Genomic DNA, 20,707 nt, shown 5'->3' on the forward strand with positions numbered 1-20,707 from the left:
ATAGTGAATGTGCTTGGTATCACATCTGAGCCCCATTCACCTCTATGGGGCTGAGCTTCTCCTAGGCCACGTGAGCGATGAACATGACGTCACCGGCCTAGGGAAAGCTGGAGAAGGCCGTGGTGCTCACCTTCTCAAACTGATTGACGGCGGTCCTGGGTGTTGATCCCCCACCGATCAGATACTGATGACCTATCCTGAGCATATTAAAGGTCGGAAAACCCATTTTAAGGGAGTGTTCAGACATTAGAATACAAGACAAATACTCTTGACCTACATATATCTCTTATGTCTACAGTCTTATAAGAAATTCTGTATCCTTGTAACAGTGTAAGAAATTATTATATATATATAAATATATACTATATATAACACACCCTCTTACTGGGTCTAATGCGAGGTTGGATGCAATAAATGAGACACAAGATTGAACGCATTAAAAAAAGATATATTGTATAGTGTGGAAAATTGATACTATAGTTATTATTGATGAGTATATATGGAGTTACAGTGGAACAAAAATAAATAAATATTACATAGAGACTTGTACACACATAACAATAATTACAATTACTAGCAATTTCCAGAATACAATATAATGCCTCCTCCTCCAGCTTCCCCCATATACCCAAGGGATCTTTTATTCCTTGAAAGTTCTCAACCCCGATCCTTCCCAACGCCCCGTCTCTGTGGGCCGGCCCAGAACCTGTTATCTTAGCATTTTATGACCCCTTGTCTCTTATTCACATATTTTGGGTTCCTTTTGTTCTCTACCAATCAGCATATGTAAGAGATACGGGATATTCCAGGACCTAGATACAAAAGGAGCTAGATACATACTAATGAAGTATACACACGGACGGTCACCTACCTGTCTGATTAACACAAATAATTCACACAAATATAATGCATATATTATTTCCAAAACCTGTATTTCTTACAACAGGAGGTCCATTTGCAGTAGTTGTATTGCATATTCTATGTAAAGAAAAAAAAGTCTGAAAGACCAGCTACAATCCAATGTCTCTTCTCGTCTTCCATGGCCTTTTTTAAGCAGTACCAACCTCGATGCCCTCCATTATACCGAGATCCCGATTCGCGAATAGACTATTTGCCCAGAATGGGCTTTAATGATACCTTTGACAATCCTTTAGATTGAAGTGCCGCTTCTCGCTGTGTGGACCACTTACTGACACTGTTCTCATTTAGGGTATCAGACAAGAAGGTAACATCCTAGAGAGATAAACCTCTGCCCGACTGCCCGTGGTTACAGAGCATGGGTCTATTCTCCCGGCTGAGAGGGACGGAACCAGTTACTAACCAGTAGCTTCCACCTTTACTATTGGTAACGTACTAGGGGTATAGGATGAAATGGTTAATACCTGTGCCCCAAACCTATCATCTAATGGCGGCTAACACGGCAGTTAATATCTGCTGTATTACAGTGCACAAGAACTGTCTGGCATTATGTCCTGGGAACCCTCTGTGCATGGTCTTGAATTAACCCCACAAATTCCCTAAAGGAATAAAACATTGACAATCACAATGAATTTACAATCACCGACCAACAAGCAGGTAAACTGAATACAAAATTCTTATTGAGCAGTTAAAGGGCATCTGTCAGCAGTTTTGTACCTATGACGCTGGCTGACCTGTTACATGTGCTCTTGGCAGCTGAAGGCATCTGTGTTGGTCCCATGGTCATATGTGCCTGTATTGCTGAGAAAAATTATGTTTTATTATATGCAAATGAGCCTCTAGGAGCAATGGGGGGCGTTACCATTACACCCAGAGGCTCTGCTCTCTCTACAGCTGCTTTGCTCTCGGCACTTTGATTGAGAGGTCCAGACATGATAATGTGTATACACCTGGTTCTGTAAATCATGGTGCAGAAAGCGTGGTCATTGCAGAAAGAGCAGAGCCTCTAGGTGTAACGGCAACGCCCCTGTTGCTCCTAGAGGCTCATTTGCATACATTAAAACATCATATTTCTCAGTAATGCGGACACATATGAACATGGGACCAACACCGATACCTTCAGCTGCCAAGTGCACATGCAACAGGTCAGCCAGTGTCATAGGTACAGAACTGCTGACAGATGCCCTTTCAGAAAAAAGTTACCCCTTCTGCAGATACAATACAACACCCATATTATACTCAGTGCTGTACTTGTTTGACATTTTCTGAGCTTCTATAACAGATAACTTCAGTATAGTGAATTGGAGAAATTTGAATGTGACACATCTTGTCCCAGGGTCCGGTCTTGCTCTAGAAGTAAATGTCCTAATAAGTGACATCGTTCATGGTATCATATTCAATAAAGGTTATTTTTGCCGGTAGTCCTTGTACGCGCCCCTTTAATATGCATGGTGATACACTGCCATTAGGGGTTTCTCTTTCAGTCCAAACTTGTTCTTCATGTAATCAGATAATAATTCAATTGGATATTTCAGGCCTATATCACTACTAAGAAATATGTTAGAGTCACTTTACTTTCACGCACTTTCATTTACTAAAGAATGGTATAAATAGCAAATTTCTAAATCACTTCATTAAAAAAAACAAAAAACTGCCTGCATCCACCTGAAAAAAAATAATAAAGCTGTAAAGTCATGGCCACTAGAGGTTTCACTTCCACCTAATTTGCAGTCCACTGCCTGTTGTCAGACAAGATCCATTCCTGGTAACAAAGACACAGAAGACGTCTCACAGGAAAAACATGATAAAGAACTGCTTCTAAACAGATTGTGAAGATTATAGCAGCCTCCCCTTTGTCCCTGATCTGTTCTGTGAGCTCCAGAGCTGAAAATAAACACAGTGTGAAGTAAGGGAAAGGTTGTCACAGCAGTACAGTGCTGGCAATTTTACAAAAGGTAAATGCCCCCTGCTTCTAAGTGAAATGCATCTAGCCGTGCAGCTGAAACAGGGAATAATATGGCTGAAAGAGACATTAGGAAAGACCTGTTCTTGTAAAATGAAGCACAGCCATTCTGAAAACCTTTATTTCTTTTTTAAACTCAGGTACGCTTTAAGATTCTTTTAAAGATACAGACTCTGGTACCTTGAATGATTTTGAGGGTCCATTCTCCATGAATAATAATAAATAGACCCTTGTCACAAGTGATCTGCTCTGAAGTCAACTTCGAATCTTTTAGGACCTTGAGGGCAATTACTGTGTTAGGCCTGAACCCACTGGACGACCCAGTGCTACTAACAGCTGTGACAAACTATATTGGGCTTACAGTACAGAAGTATCATTTTACATTTAGTAGATGAGAACCTTTGGGCAATCTTGATGGCACAGTGATATTTTGTAAGAGGCTTCCATTCCTATTTTTGAAGAGAGACTTGACAATAGCGTGATGATGAGTGGTTTTTTTCACACTAAATGGGCTCCTATTAAAATATAGTCCTGATACAAGGAAGAATTATTGAGCTTTGTATAAACAGTCTGGATGAAGCCATGGCAGTAACACTAGACTGTGCGCAGATTCTTACGTTTTATGCTCTTTATACACATACATATCTTTGTGGTTTTGTATACAGATTCAGCGATTGTAAAGATTTGAGTTGTACTAAGAATACATTCTGCTCTCCAGACAAGGAACTGCTTTGAAACATTTACACATACAACACTGCCTTCGTGGGCATCAGACTATACAACTTCTATGGGAAGAGCAAACCCTTAGCCAGTACATGCTTTGCATTCTGGATACCTCGAAAAAATGATATATAGAATAAATTGTCAATTTTCAAGAATATTTCTGGTTTCCTCCCATGGAATCGTGCCACTCTATGGCAGTAGATGCCACCTCCTCTTGGTTTTGGGCACCCACCTGTCTTTTCCGTGCCTGGCTGTGGTTACTGGCTCCTTTTGTTTCAAGATTCATCCACAGAACACACAGTGGATGAGTTCGGTGCTGAGCCTGGATGGACTGCCTTGTCTCCGGGCTCCTCACTCGTTGGATGAAGATGTGTGGGGCTATGAGGGTACCTTTATCTGGTGCCCCTTCTCCTTGGCTGAAAACAAACTACCTGTGGCACTGTGAGTGTAACACCTGCTCATGTTAGATGAGATCAACACTTGTTTGAGGAGAGGTGGTCAGTCTCTAACTCCATGGCTAGTGCACTAAGAGGTCTCACCTGTCCCAAGGCAAAGGAAAAGACATAGGAATGCCTCCCTCAGACAAGTCACTGTCCTGTGCCTCAGGAATGGTCGGAAGCAGATTCTGCTGACACAGACGACGTCTCAGCCCCAAGAGCAAAGGTTGGGGCATGGAACAGATGTCTACATTATTACCCAGATCTACCCAGGACAATGAGGGAAAGTTGGCACTGTCCTTCATGGCTTCGCTGAGCTCCTTGAGGGTGGCACAAGAAAGGCGGTTTCCGTTAAGTGAAAGGTGCGTAATGTTGGGAAGAACTGCCAGAGCAGGTAGAGCCAAACTCAGAATGCTGTCTGTGAGTTCAGTAAAGCTTAAGTCCACAGTGGTCAGACTATCTCCATGGCTTTGTAAGTAGAGGATCACACGCTGAACATCTCTGGGAGTCAGGGGAATACCAGACAGATCCAGGGATTCAATACTTGATTTCTGTTGTAGGCTGTTCTTCAGGCTGCCAAAAGAGAAGGCATTGACATTGGGGTGGTAGTATTCAGTATTCATTACTATGTATTAAATACAGCGACTAATACAGTTTAATTCTACCCAGAGGTTTACTTTATTGAGTTTACTACAATTCAAAAAACACTTCTTCGGGTGTTAAAATCTGAGATTTCTCATGTGAAAATGTCATGTTACTTTAAAGGGATTCTCTGGTTTAGACCACTTCTGTTCTTTAGCAAGGTCTTTAAGGGAAACCTGTCACCATGAAAACGTAGGGCAATCTGTGGATGGCACGTTATAGAGCAGGAGGAGCTGAGCAGATTGAGATCTAGTTTTCTGGGCTTTGAAGTCCTATCAGTGGTTGACAGTTATCTCTGTAAACACAGTCCTAGAGGGAAGGCTGTCAGTCACTGATAGGACCGCCTCATCATAGAGGGAAGGCTGTCAGTCACTGATAGGACCGCCTCATCATAAAGGGAAGGCTGTCAGTCACTGATAAGACCGCCTCATCATAGAGGGAAGGCTGTCAGTCACTGATAGGACCGCCTCATCATAGAGGGAAGGCTGTCAGTCACTGATAGGACCGCCTCATCATAGAGGGAAGGCTGTCAGTCACTGATAGGACCGCCTCATCATAGAGGGAAAGCTGTCAGTCACCGATAGGACCGCCTCATCATAGAGGGAAGGCTGTCAGTCACTGATAGGACCGCCTCATCATAGAGGGAAGGCTGTCAGTCACTGATAGGACCGCCTCATCATAGAGGGAAGGCTGTCAGTCACTGATAGGACCGCCTTATCATAGAGGGAAGGCTGTCAGTCACTGATAGGACCGCCTCATCATAGAGGGAAGGCTGTCAGTCACTGATAGGACCGCCTTATCATAGAGGGAAGGCTGTCAGTCACTGATAGGACCTCCTCCTCATAGAGGGAAGGCTGTCAGTCACTGATAGGACCGCCTCATCATAGAGGGAAGGCTGTCAGTCACTGATAGGACCGCCTCATCATAGAGGGAAGGCTGTCAGTCACTGATGAGACCGCCTCATCATAGAGGGAAGGCTGTCAGTCACTGATAGGACCACCTCATCATAAAGGGAAGGCTGTCAGTCACTAATAGGACCGCCTCATCATAGAGGGAAGGCTGTCAGTCACTGATAGGACCGCCTCATCATAAAGGGAAGGCTGTCAGACACTGATGAGACCGCCTCATCATAGAGGGAAGGCTGTCAGTCACTGATGGGACCGCCTCACCATAGAGGGATGGCTGTCAGTCACTGATAGGACCGCCTCATCATAGAGGGAAGGCTGTCAGTCACTGATAGGACCGCCTCATCATAAAGGGAAGGCTGTCAGTCACTGATAGGACCGCCTCATCATAAAGGGAAGGCTGTCAGTCACTGATAGGACCGCCTCATCATAAAGGGAAGGCTGTCAGTCACTGATAGGACTGCCTCATCATAAAGGGAAGGCTGTCAGTCACTGATAGGGACCGCCTCATCATAGAGGGAAGGCTATCAGTGACTGATAGGGACCGCCTCATCATAGAGGGAAGGCTGTCAGTCACTGATGAGACCGCCTCATCATAGAGGGAAGGCTGTCAGTCACTGATAAAATAAGAAAAAAAGACGAACGTGTAAAAAAAAAAAAAAAAACGATCCTGTGCCTCAGTTATGCACATTTGGCATCCGTTTGACCCATTTCCATCTGAGATACGTTTTTCTAGACGGGAAAAAAAAGTACTGCATACAGGACTTTTTTTCCTTCTCAAAAAACGTATCTCAGTTGGAAATGGCTCAAACGGATGCCAAATGTGCATAACTGATGCACAGGATCCATTTATTTACGGGATATGTTTTTTTCCCTTATTTTTCTGTTCTTCTGACGGATCAGAAGAATGGGAAGATAATGGTGAGGTGAACCCTCCCTTTATCAGTATTACATCAACGGAGGTCTGACACCCTACTCTAGAGTTTAGTGGACGGAGATGGTCACTGCAGCACTGCTTCCATTCACTTCAATGGGAGCAGAGCTCCAGTAACCAGCTCTGTCCACTACATAATGAGGCCTTGTTCACATCTACTCGTCCTTTTGGTGTCCATGAAAAAAAATCAGTCCGTGTTTCATCCATGAAGATGTCCATGTGTTCTCTTTTTGCCCTCCGGGTGTCATTCGCATTCCATGGACAATGTTCAGCTGAAGATCAATTTCCAAAGCATCTCCTTTCAGCTGGCAGTGAAAAACGGACCAAAAACAGACGCAACACGGATGCCATCCCTGATGTGTCTGTATTTTTCCATGGACCCGTAGACTATTCTGAGCATATTTGGTCTGCATTATGGACTAAAGTAGTGCATGTCTCCGTGATTTCTTCACTGACCCACAGTCAGTAAAAAATACTGATGTGTGAATAAACACATTGAAATCAATGAGTATGTGTGCTGTCCGCAGAAAAAGAGGAAACGCATGTCAATTAAAAACGCAAATGTGAAGAAGGCCTGAAGCTACTCTCGCAAACCTGAGCTACGTAGGTGCTAGATGTCGGACCTCCTCTGATCTGACACTAATGATCTATACTAGGGATAGCTCATCAATTGTTAAATCATAAAGAACCCCTTTAAATTCAGAAGGGTCTAACCAGGCTACCCACTTAAGGACTCATTCACACGAACATAACGGCTCTCTGCTGTATTGCAGACCGCAAACCCACTGACTTGAATGGGTCCGCGATCCACAAGATACGGCAAATGATAGGACATGTCCTATCGTTTGTGGAGTGGAGGCATGGATTGGAAACCCATGGAAACACTCGGAAGGGGTCAGTGCCTCCGCATCGCAAAAGGTAGGGCATGTCCTATCTTTTGCCGTATCATGCTAATTGCGGACCCATTCATGTCGATGGGTCCTCACCACAATATAGGATTCACACGGCCGGAGACAGTGATTTTGCGGACTGCTATTTGCGGTCCGCAGCATGGGCATGGAGCCCTTACGTTCGTGTGAATGAGCCTTAAGGGCTGTTTCACATGAGCGGATCCCACACGTGTCATCCGCAGAGACACGGAGCAGTAACATGATTGATAATGCTCTTTGCCTCTCTGTGGTCTTTTTACTACAAAATCACGGTGAGATAAAGTTGTCACCCTGATTTTGTAGTAAGAAGATCACAGAGAGGCAGGGAACATTATCAATCATGTTACTGCTCCGTGTCTCTGCTGTCCGGAGCACGGCTTGGCTCTCTTTCACGCTGCGGATGACACGCGTGGGATCCGCTCGTGTGAAACAGCCCTAAAGGTGTTGTGTCATCAGACACAACCCCTTTTAAACTGCGGCTGCCATGGCTATCAGGAGGTATGATGTAGCATTGTATTACTTGGCGGTAATACAAGGATGGTTTGAATCCGCTATATTGGGAGCTGCTCTCACACAGCGGCTCTTTGATCTGGCTTGTAGAGGTGGACCCCAAACAGGGGACTAACCCATGTGCTTAAACAGTCCATATAGACAACCCTTTAAGTTCTTAGTGTTTCATGTTCCAGTTAAAAATGTGATGCTGACTGGTGTGACCACAAGAAATGTCATCATATATTGTATATATATATATATATATATATATATATATATATATATATATGCAGAAATGTATTAATCAGTACAAATATTGGCTTTATAAAATGTGTGATTATGGAAACTCTGGTCCACAGGGAGTTGTAATTGTACTACTTTCCCCCCCAAAAATACCGGCCAAGTTAAGCCACACCCCAAAGGTGTGTGGCTTAACTTGGTCACACCCCAAAGAGGGTGTGGGGGCATGGCTTAACATAGGGTGTTAAGTCGCTATGTCATAATGTGGCTCCTAGTATTAATAATGCCCCCCATTAGTGCCCCTCCAGTAATATTAATGGCTCCATTAGTGTCCCCCTGAATTGATAATAACCCCCATTAGTGCCCCCAGTGATAGAAATGATAGAAATGCCTCCATCAGTGCCCCCCAGAATTAATAATGTCTCCATTAGTGCCCCCCAGTAATATTAATGCCCCCATTAGTGCCACCCAAAATTAATAATGCCACCATTGGTGCCCCACAGAAATAGTAATGCCCCCATTAGTGCCCCCATAATGAATAATGCCCCCATTAGGGCCCCCTAGAATAAGGCCCCCATTAGTGGCCCTCAGAATTAATAATGCCCCCATTAGTGCCCTGGATAAGTAATAATGCCCCCCAATAATAGTAATGCCCCTATTAGTGCCCCCTAGAATTAATAATACCCCCCATTAGTGCCCCCCCAGCGATAGTAATGCTCTATTAGTGCCCCCCAGAATGAATAATTCCCCCCATTAGTGCCCCCAGTAAAAGTAATACACTACACCCATTAGTGTCCCCCAAAATTAATAATGCCCCCTGCTCTGCTTGTGCAAAAAAAGAACTCCCCTCATCCATTTGATCGCGCCGCTGTGAACACTCGCTGCTCACTGGAAGCTCAGGACAGGACCTGCGAGACGTCATCCCGCTGGAGGGCAGGTCCTGTCCTGAGCTTCCAGTCAGCAGCCATTGTTCACCACGGCACGATCAAATGCATGAGGCAATATTATTTTCTGGTAGAAAAAAATTACCGGCAGGGGCACTACATTACCGGCTGGGTGGCAACATTACACATACAATGCATATATTCTGCTGTGTTTCCATCAGTCTCGTTTTAATAGTCTACTCACCAGGCCATACTTTTCCTTCGAGGTAGACTGTGTCGATGCCACTTTGAGTGTGGTGTCAAATGGTAAAGAAGCTGCCGACAGATTCGGTCTGTAGATTTCATCTGGTCTTGTTCCTAAAAAATTCACATTTTTACAGGAAATGTATGGTAGTCGTGTATTTAGACAAGAACACTCGCTAGCAGCAAATAGAAGCTACAGAAATGCAATGCAAACTGCAGGCAGCACTTTATAGAGCAGGAGGAGCTGAGCAAACTGGTATATATGGCACTGCATTGCAGAGGCAGATGTATACAGAAGAACCTTAAAGAGGACCTGTCATCACGATATGCAGTGCAATGTGCAGGCAAGATGTTATAGAGCAGGAGGAGCTGGGCAGAATGATATATAGTTTTTGGGGAAAAGTCTCAGTAAGATATGTAATTTAATCACTTAAACCTCTGCTCTTTCTGAACTTAAGTCCACCCCTGTGAACAGCAGTGACTGACAGCTATTTCTGTATACACACTTACACTGAGAATGCTATCAATCACTGATAACACCTCCCCTGTGTACAACTATCAGTGACTGAAAGCTATCTCTGTATACACACTTACACAGCGAATGCTATCAATAACTGATAACACCTCCCTGTGTACAGCTATCAGTGACTGACAGCTATCTCTGTATACACACTTACACTGAGAATGCTATCAATCACTGACAACACCTCCCTGTGTACAGCTATCAGTGACTGAAAGCTATCTCTGTATACACACTTACACAGCGAATGCTATCAATAACTGATAACACCTCCCTGTGTACAGCTATCAGTGACTGACAGCTATCTCTGTATACACACTTACACTGAGAATGCTATCAATCACTGACAACACCTCCCTGTGTACAGCTATCAGTGACTGACAGCCATCTCTGTATACACACTTACACTGAGAATGCTATCACTGATAACACCTCCCCTGTGTACAGCTATCAGTGACTGACAGCTATCTCTGTATACACACTTACACTGAGAATGCTATCAATCACTGATAACACCTCCCCTGTTTACAAGTATCAGTGACTGATAGCTATCCCTGTATACACACTTACCCTGAGAATGCTATCACTGATAACACTTCTCTGTGTACACGTGCAACATAAGAAAATAATCCAGCGGCACTCACCAATCAACGTTTTCATTTTCTTTATTCACCACGGGTCAGGAGCAGACACGATACAGTGCAACCAAACAAACAGTAAGCGGCGACGGCCACAGCTCTCAAGTCAAGCACACCTATCACCTTATATAGGTAAATGCACTAGGGGCGTATACCCACTACATCACTTCTCATCCAGCTCAGGTGTACGGCGCTGTTGTGATCGCGCTCACCCACCTCCATCACATACATCAGGTGATATTAAAAACAAAAATGAACATTGAGCAAATCCCTAGTAAATAATTACAAAAATACGCTTAAATCTATTTTTTCATTTAGCTCAAGGGGGCCCATAGCATTGGACCGTAGAATCCACCTGCCTTCCCTTCTAAGAAGTTCACGATCCTTGTCCCCTCCCCTCTGAGGGGTTGGGACAACCTGCAGATCTGCAAACCGTAGAACTCTACTGTCTCCGCCGTGTACCATGCGGGCATGTTCTATTAATCGTGAGACCCCTTTACCTGAGGCAATTGATCCCACGTGTTCACGAAACCTTTCAAATAGACAGCGTATGGTCTTACCAATATAAAACCTACCGCACACACATAGTACTAAATAAACAACAAAATGACTTCTACATGTTATCAATGTGTTCACTCTATGATGTAAACCTCCAAACGAGACCGAGGACCCTTGTAAGTTGAATTTACAAAAGGAGCAACTTCCACAACGTTTATTCCCCTGTGGGCGCCAACCATTCAACCATGTATCCCGTTTTTTTCTTTAAAATGGCTCCTTACTAGTTTATCCCTTAGGGTATGACACCTTCTGAAGGATACGAGGGGTCGTGAACCCCCAATATCCCCAAGACTGGCGTCTCCCTCCAACATGTTCCAATTATTCTTAATGATTTTCCTGACTGTATTTGAAAGAAAAAACTACCGGAGAAGGCTGACCCCTTATATTGGATCTTTTCTTTGCTCGTAATTCTCCCCCTCGAATAGAATCGGATGCTCGCATCATCGTGTCATTTAATAATTACACGGGGTAACCCCTAGAAGATAACCTACTCTTCAGGTCTCTTGCTTGCTTTTGGAAGCCTTCTTCGGTGGTATTAGTTCTGGACAGTCGTGTAAACTGGCCAAATGGTACAGCTCGCTTAACACTACTTGGCCGTCTCCGCTTACTGTTTGTTTGGTTGCACTGTATCGTGCCTGCTGCTGACCCGTGGTGAATAAAGTAAATGAAAACGTCGATTGGTGAGTGCCGCTGGATTATTTTCTTATGTTGTACGTGAATTATTAATGCCTGACACCAGCTGAGCACCGCCTGACCAGGGGATACGCTGAACATTGTCCGTAGCTGTACTTGCAGGAGGAAGCGGGGTTATGTGCAGTGCCATCGGATCTGTTGTCTAACTCCATTGACTTCTCTGTGTACAGCTATCAGTGACTAACAGCTATCTCTGTATACACACTTACACAGAGAATGCTATCAGTCACTGATAACACTTCTCCCGTGTACAACTATCAGTGACTGACAGCTATCTCTGTATACACACTTACACTGAGAATGCTATCAATCACTGATACCACCTCCCCTGTGTACAAGTATCAGTAACTGACAGCTATCTCTGTACACACGCTTACACAGAGAATGTTATCAATCACTGATAACACTTTCTCGTGTACAGCTATCTCTGTATACACACTTACACTGAGAATGCTATCAATCACTGATACCACCTCCCCTGTGTACAAGTATCAGTAACTGACAGCTATCTCTGTACACACGCTTACACAGAGAATGTTATCAATCACTGATAACACTTCCTCGTGTACAGCTATCTCTGTATACACACGTACACAGAGAATGCTATCACTTCCCCGTGTACAGCTGTCAGTGACTGATAGTTGTCTCTGTATACACACTGAGGGGGCCTAAACTGGATTTTATGTGCATGATTTATCTCCCAATACCCCATCTCACTGATGCCCCCTCTCCCCCAAATAGCCCTGGAAGAAACTGATCCCTGGTCGAAAAACGGTTGTGGACCACGGATCTACAGCATATAAAAAATTTTTTTGTCTGCAGCACATCGTCCTGTGTGATCAGGGATCTGCTGCCTGCAAACACTGAGGGAGTCATTTATTATACTGAAATACGCCTATATTACGCGTATTTCAGGCGCAGATGGCGGCGCCGCTATCTGTGACTTCTCCCAGCTCAAGCCAGGTCTAAAATTGTGTGCATGGTGTGGGTGGGGAAGGGGACTCATTCATCATTTTCTATGCCTGTTTTAGGAAGCTGGCCTACATTTTGATGCAACAAAGTTATGGAGCTTTATTAAGACCGGCGTCCAGGGGCGGATTGGCCATAGACCCTACAGGGAAATTTCCTGGTGGGCCGATGCCCTCCTCATGGCCGCCAGCGGGGTACATAATGGTCTGATTCTCTCTTATACACCTGGCCGGCAGCCACAGGTGCCCTCCTGAATTCAGCTGTATAACCATCCTCAGCGATACAGTTGAACACTGTGGTGATTTGGCAGTATTTTGTGCTGCACTGTGGTATTTGGCTCAGCTTGGGCAGTATATTGCTCTGCATTATGGTATTGCTGGCCCTGCCTACCTATGTTGGTCCTACCTAATTATGTTGCCTCGCCTTCTGTCAATTTAGACCCTCCTGCAACATGGGGCCACTTGTACCTTTTTTTCCAGGGCCACTTTTAGTTCCCAGTCCGCCCCTGCCGGCGTCTAAAACGCTGGACTTAATAAATGTGCCCCTAAATCTGTATGGAGAATGGTTCATTCCCACTAATCGCCTGTCAATCAGCCTGTGTAAAAGGCCTTAGGAGATTTTGTTTGGTACCCACATTTTTTTTTTGTTAACCTGGTCTTTCGCATCTCTGCGGGGAAAGGGTAGTGACAAATTGTCTGAATGTCACAGGATGGCCGCCATGCCACTTTTAGGTCCCACTACATTATCTGGGTGAAGATCTTTGAAAAGTTAAAGGCTACAGTTGCAAGAAAAAGTATGTGAACCCTTTGGAATTATATGGATTTCTGCACAAATTGGTCATAAAATGTGATCTGATCTTCATCTAAGTCACAACAATAAAAAAATCGCAGTCTGCTTACACTAATAACACACAAAGAATTAAATGTTACCATGTTTTTATTGAACACACCATGTAAACATTCACAGTGCAGGTGGAAAAAGTATGTGAACCCCTAGACTAATGACATCTCCAAGAGCTAATTGGAGTGAGGTGTCATCCAACTAGAGTCCAATCAATGAGATGAGATTGGAGGTGTTGGTTACAGCTGCCCTGCCCTATAAAAAACACACACCAGTCCTGGGTTTGCTTTTCACAAGAAGCATTGCCTGATGTGAATGATGCCTCGCACAAAAGAGCTCTCAGAAGACCTACGATTAAGAATTGTTGACTTGCATAAAGCTGGAAAGGGTTATAAAAGTATCTCCAAAAGCCTTGCTGTTCATCAGTCCACGGTAAGACAAATTCTTGCAACTGTATGTACACCTTTGGCAGCAATTTTTTATTACTATTACATTTTGGGCTAAAAATCATTTTTAAATGGTCTTTCTAAAAAAAATATGGAGCCTTTTTTCCTGCACAGCTCTGAGTTTCTTTAGTATCAGGCTCTGAATTTTCTCTCTGTTCCGTCAGGCAGCTCAGCTGATGGCTCCTCATCTCTGTTCTCTGACATTACAAACACTCATTATAGCTCAGCTCTTGTCTTACTGATAAGAATGTGGCTAACACAAGTGTTTATGACCTCTTAGTAGTTTAGAGATGAGGGTTATTAGATGACCGGCACAAAGTGAAAGTGAAATATTTCAACAGCTAGTAAAACAGTTAAACCTTTGTGACAGAACAACTCAATATTTGTAATAAAGCGCCATGAGTGCGGAGGGGATAGCGGCTCAATATCACACATACAGTATGTGACATCGTGTCTGTTAGCACTGGTAAGAAATGTGTGTTCACGACTAGTCCAAATAACGTAAATATTTCCATAGGGAACCCCTTTTTGTAATTGCAGTATTCATTTTGTGACACGTACATCTGATGAGCAGAACCTACATGTCGGGGCCCCCTGTCTACCTACAGCAAGGTGCTCGGATTCTATTCTCATTGTGAGTGCTGTGTTTTCTGCCTGGACAGTTACAGCTACCACTGATTTCAGATATGCCACAGCATTTTATGTAGAGCAGACACCGCTGAGGAACGTGGGATCTTAGGAGACCAACAGGTCGGAAGTCTGCAGGATCCACTGTAATATTCCACCAGAAACCTAAATCTAATACTACAGGTGGAGTAACAGCTTTACAATATGCACATGTGTAAGGTGGATCCAAACTCATATCTATCTATTTAATATCTAATTATCTATCTATTATCTATCTACATCATTATCTATCTGTCTATCATCTAATTATCTCTCTCATATCTATCTATCTATCTCATATCTATCTCTCATATCTATCTATTATCTATCTATCTATCTATCTCATATCTATCTATCTATCTATCTATCTATATATCTATCTTTCTATCTAATAGCCACTGTCTGTCTGTCTATATCATATCATCTATCTATTATCTATCTACATCATTATCTATCTGTCTATCATCTAATTATCTCTCTCATATCTATCTATCTATCTCATATCTATCTATCTATCTATCTCATATCTATCTATCTATCTATCTCTCATATCTATCTATTATCTATCTATCTATCTATCTATCTCATATCTATCTATCTATCTATATATCTATCTTTCTATCTAATAGCCACTGTCTGTCTGTCTATATCATATCATCTATCTATTATCTATCTATCTATCTATCTATCTAAGGATACTTTCACACTTGCGGCAGAGGATTCCGGCAGGCAGTTCCGTCGCCGAAACTGCCTGCCGGCTCCGTCAAAACGCACGCAAACTGATGGCATTTGTCAGACGGATCAGGATCCTGATCCGTATGACAAATGCATTGAAATGCCGGATCTGTCTCTCCGGTGTCATCCGGAAAAATAAATCCAGCATTTATTTGTTTTCACATTTTTTGCAGTCTGAGCATGCGCAGACCGCAATGTCGGATCCATTTTGCCGGAACACTCGGGGCCGTATCCGGCATTAATGCATGGCAAGTGTTCCGTAATTTTGGACGGAGATAAAACCGCAGCATGCTGCGGTATTATCTCCGTCCTGAAAAGGCAAAAAGACTGAACTGAAGACATCCTGATGCATCCATACTCTACATTCAGAATGCATTAGGATAAAACTGATCAGTTCTTTTCCGGTATTGAGCCCCTAGGACGAAACTCAATGCCGGAAAAGAATAACGCTAGTGTAAATGTACCCAACTCATCATTAATCCCATGCACAGTGTCTCTCATCTGTCTCCCCTCCAGGACCCCCCTCCTGTATTCTCCTCCCTGGTCTCCTGCCTCCTCCCTCACCACCAGTTACATGTCCTATCATTGATATTCAGCCCAAGCCTCGTTGTTTCTGGAAGCTTTTCCCTCCAAGCAAGGGCAGAGAAACAAAAGCCTGGGCCAGCTGCTTCTCCATGAGGGAAATCACAATCTACATAACAAGCCGCCGTTCGCAGCCCGCCCCATCTGGACAGGAGACTGTTCACACTGTGAGATGGAGGACAGACCTTACCTTCCTTGGACACTGAAGTTCCCTGGCCAGACTGAGGAGCAGTTCATGGGAGATGGGGTCCACCAGGTTGAGGAAAGTGACGTGCTTATATAAGATATCATTGAGGAACGTCCCCTCCAGGCCCAGGTCCTACAGAGACAGTAAAGAGCAGGTCACCACACGCTGGAGCAAGGTTAATGTGAGATGTAGGAAGCGACCACCACTGCTTATGATGCTGGGTGTATTGTCACATGTGTGCCGTGTACATCCACAGGCATTGTGGCCCCCGGGGCCCCTTACCTTGCGGAGCAGTTTGAGAATGTGCAGCGCCCGCTCTTGCTTGTGGTCTCGGACCAGCGCCTGTATGTCCCGTATCCAAGCTGCTCTCCTCACGTACGGAGCCGGCTTGTTCCTGCGCAGAACCCCGGGGATCCGCTCTGAGTTCAGTATCAGCGACGTGAGGGCAAAATCACTGCGGGCCCCTGCAGCCTCCCCCCGCAGGGGCCCCATATCCATCACGTCTTCAGCCTCATCCTCCAGGCTGCTCTGTCTGCTCAGCCGGCCTCCCATCACCCTGCTGTCACCCACTGGAGCCTACTCTGCCGTGCCCACCGTCAGCACCAGTGCTAGCATGTACCGCCACCCCCGGTGTGAACGGCTACTAAGGGAAGGTACATCCTAGCCCCTCTACTACCATCTGTACCATGGCTCCTGCCAGGAGCTGTCCACAGACGCTGGTGCTGGAGCGGTCCCTAGGCTGAGGCTATGCACCTGTGGTCCCCAGGCTGTGTCTGCAGTGGTGGTCCGGGCTGTGTCTGCAGTGGTGGTCCAGGCTGTGTCTGCAGTGGTGGTCCGGGCTGTGTCTGCAGCCGCCTGCCTTGTGTTTGTTTATATTTCAGCTTCCAGTCTCTGACCAATCCTGGGCGAGGATGCTCAGAGCGGTGGGGGATGGTGGGAGCAATGTGTCTGGGCTGCCAGTGTGTCTGAGGAGCGAGGGAACAGGGAGGGCACTGTGTCAGGGTGTGACATCTTCATGTGGCACGTAGACAGACCCTCTAGGCTCACCCATGAAATGCCATCTCAGCAGCTAGCACCCCCAGAAAGCACTGACGGCTCCTCTTCTGCCAAGTTTCCAAATATCTCTTCAGACATGTCAGACATTATTACGTGAATATAATCCCTATGGACTGTCACACAGGATCAGACCTACAGATGTAGCAGAGTTATCTCTGATAACTCTGCCACATCTGTACCTAAGGAAAAAGGCTGATGAGGGCTGGGGCAGAGAATACGGCCATATAGACTCAGTTTGTATTGGGTGCGGTGACTTTCCAGGTGCCCCTTATTGAGGCGTTGTACATGCAAATTACATTAAAGGGGGATTCTGGTTGTCGGTCTATTAATTTCACGGGAACGAGGCCCCTGCTCTCCTAATGATAGGGAATGCCAGCAGTCAGACCCCCTCTATTCTAAGCTATCCGGTGGATAATCGGAGCACCCCTACCCCCCCCATTTTCGTAATCAATGTGGATCCCAGTGATCAAAGTTATCCCCTGTCTTGTACATAATCAGAATACCCCCATTTTCATGATGTGTGGATCCCAGCAGTCAGACCCCACTATTCTAAGTTATCCTGTTTCCAGTGGATAGTCGGAGTACCCCTGTTTTCTGAATCAGTGTAGATCCCAGCGATCTAAGTTATCTTTTATCTTGTATATAACCAGAATACCCCCATTTTTGTGATCAGTGTGGATCCCAGCAGTCCGATCACCCCCCCATCTACGTTACCGACCATCCTGTGGATAACCAGAATACCCCTTTAATCACTGGAGGTTATTAGATGGAGATCTCTATTAACCTTCTGGTGACCTTGAGCTAATGTACAGCAGTCCATCTGCATAGGAGAAGCATCGCCTCCTCTTAATGTAATAAGACATTCCTTATGTTCATCCTGTTCTATAGGTTTATGTGCATATGATAGAGTCCTCGTCACCGTAATCTGCAGTGTAGGAACAGGGTTCGCCTCGGCAGGTCTGTAGGTTTAGAACTTGGATGGTCGTGGCCCCCTTTCCTGGTAAAGCTGGTCACGTTCATTTACAGGGTGGTTGCGATTGTCAGTGATCCTGCTTTGTCCTACAATGTACAGAATATAATGACACTGCACAAGTCATACCATACCTCCAATGGCGGATTACAATAGGACAACATGAAACCCCACATACTGCGGCGGGGCATGGGAGCGCATAGTGTTCCCTGCCCCGCCGCCCATCACCGCCATAGGCTTCAGGCCATGCGGTAGTGAAATCCCGGCACAGGCAGGCGTGATGACGACATTGTGCGCCTGTGCCGGGATGCAGCACAGTGACGTGTGCGCGCCTGCCATCGCGCGCCTGGACATAGGTGAGTATTTAGCTTTTTTTAAAAAATTTTTTATGTGCCAACTTTGGGGGGGGGGGGGGGGACACACACAGGAGGACATATTAGTGAAGAGACAGTACATCGGGGGGAAATGACTATATTGGGGCTGTCTGTATGGGGGCAAATTATTATGAAATGGATTACTATGTGGGGCAGTGTGGGGGGCAAACTACTATATGGGGGCAATGTGGGGCAAATTACTATATGGGCAGTGTGGGGGGGGGTCAAATTACTATGTGGTGAAAATTACTGTATGGGGGCATTGTTATTGGGGAGGCACTGTAGTGGCAATTCTATAATTTTTTGAGACACTATACAGGGATTATTAGGGTACTTTCACACTAGCGTTTTTCTTTTCCGCCACTGAGTTCCGTCAAAAGGGCTCAAGGCCGAAAAAGAACTGATCAGGCATATCCCCATGCATTCTGAATGGAGAGCAATCCATTCAGGATGCATCAGGGTGTCTTCAGTTCAGTCATTTTGACTGATCAGGCAAAAGATAAAACCGCAGCATGCTACGGTTTTATCTCTGGACCCAAAAAACTGAAGACTTGCCTGAATGCCGGAGACAGCATTTTTTTCCCATAGGAATGTATTAGTGCCGGATCCGGCATTCAAAATACCGGAATGCTGGATCTGTCCTTCCGGTCTGCGCATGCACAGACCGAAAAAAAGGTGAAAAAAATAAATGCCGGATGACACCGGAAAGACGGATTCGGCATTTCAGTGCATTTTTCTGACTGATCAGGCATTTTTAAGACTGATCAAACTCCTGATCAGTCTTACAAATGCCATCAGTTGGCATAAGTATTGCCGGATCTGGCAGGCAGTTCCGGTGATGGAACTGCTTGCCGGATTACTCTGCCGCAAGTGTGAAAGTAGCCTTACCTGGAGCACAATATAGGGTGTTATTATCAGGGCTGGCCTTAGGTGTTCAGGCGCCCTGTGCAAGCTAATCTTGTGGTGCCCCCCCCCATTGGGACCCATAACGCTGCTACATGATACAATAAAAAAAATATATATATTTAAAAGAGAGGCCCTTTTAAGTATAGATACAAAAGAAATGCAAGATTCGCAGAAGCAGTGTACAGATAATATGAATTTCCTAAATGAAGTACGCCAACATTTGCGCCAAATAAAGCATAAATAAACAAAATACCAAATAACATAGGGCTGCACTAGATACCACCTAGCGATCAACTAAATAATACATAAAACCTTGTACTGCAGGTATAGATCAACCCCTTCATCAATCCCCAGGCTGCACCCCTTTATCAATCCTTTGCTCCCCTTAATCATACCCAGTCCCCTGCCCCCCTTAATCGTACCCAGTGTCACCCAGAGCCAGTCCCCTGCCCCCTTAATCATACCCAGTCCCCTGCCCCCCTAATCATACCCAGTCCCCTGCCCCCCTTAATCGTACCGTGTCACCCAGAGCCAGTCCCCTGCCCCCTTAATCATACCCTGTCACCCTTACCCAGTCCCCTGCCCTTCTTAATCATACCCAGTGTCACCCTTACCCAGTCTCCTGCCCCCTAAATTAGAACCTGCCCCCCTTAATCATACCCAGTGTCACCCATAGCCAGTCCCCTGCCCCCTTAATCATACCCTGTCACCTTTACCCAGTCCCCTGCCCCTTAATCATACCCAGTGTCACCCATAGCCAGTCCCCTGCCCCCCTTAATCATACCCTGTCACCTTTACCCAGTCCCCTGCCCCTTAATCATACCCAGTGTCACCCTTATCCAGTCCCCTGCCCCCTTAATCATACCCAGTATCTGTCACCCTTATCCAGTCCCCTGCCCCCTCCGTATGCATTCCGTTTCCGTATTTCCGTTCTGTTGAAAGATAGAACATGTCCTATTATTGCCAGCAAATCACGTTCCGTGTCTCCATTCAAGTCAATGGGTCCGTAAAAAAACCGGAACACATACAGAAATGCATCCGTATGTCTTCCGTATCCGTTCCGTTTTTGCAAAACCATCTATTGAAAATGTTATGCCCAGCCCAATTTTTTTCTATGTAATTACTGCATACTGTATATGCCATACGGAAAAACGGAACGGAAACACAACAGAAACAAAAAGCGGAACAACGGATCCGTGAAAAACGGACAGCAAAACACTGAAATAGCCATACGGTAATATGAAAGAGGCCTAACTG

At 45.1% G+C, this 20,707-nt stretch overlaps 1 protein-coding gene across 1 annotated transcript; it reads right to left on the reverse strand.

Moving 5' to 3' along the window:
• Window positions 1-2,115: 2,115 nt before the first annotated feature.
• LOC122933045 (leucine-rich repeat-containing protein 75B-like) lies at window positions 2,116-16,696 on the reverse strand. The gene is made up of 4 exons (XM_044287781.1): window positions 16,427-16,696; window positions 16,148-16,276; window positions 9,312-9,424; window positions 2,116-4,614 (listed from the first exon to the last, which is right to left on the reverse strand). The coding sequence occupies exons 1-4, from the start codon at window positions 16,694-16,696 to the stop codon at window positions 4,140-4,142; spliced, it is 987 nt and encodes a 328-aa protein (XP_044143716.1). The 3' UTR covers window positions 2,116-4,139.
• Between the last annotated feature and the right edge of the window lie 4,011 nt (window positions 16,697-20,707).

This window comes from Bufo gargarizans, chromosome 3 (genome assembly GCF_014858855.1).
Source record: "Bufo gargarizans isolate SCDJY-AF-19 chromosome 3, ASM1485885v1, whole genome shotgun sequence".
Taxonomy (NCBI): Eukaryota; Metazoa; Chordata; class Amphibia; order Anura; family Bufonidae; genus Bufo; species Bufo gargarizans.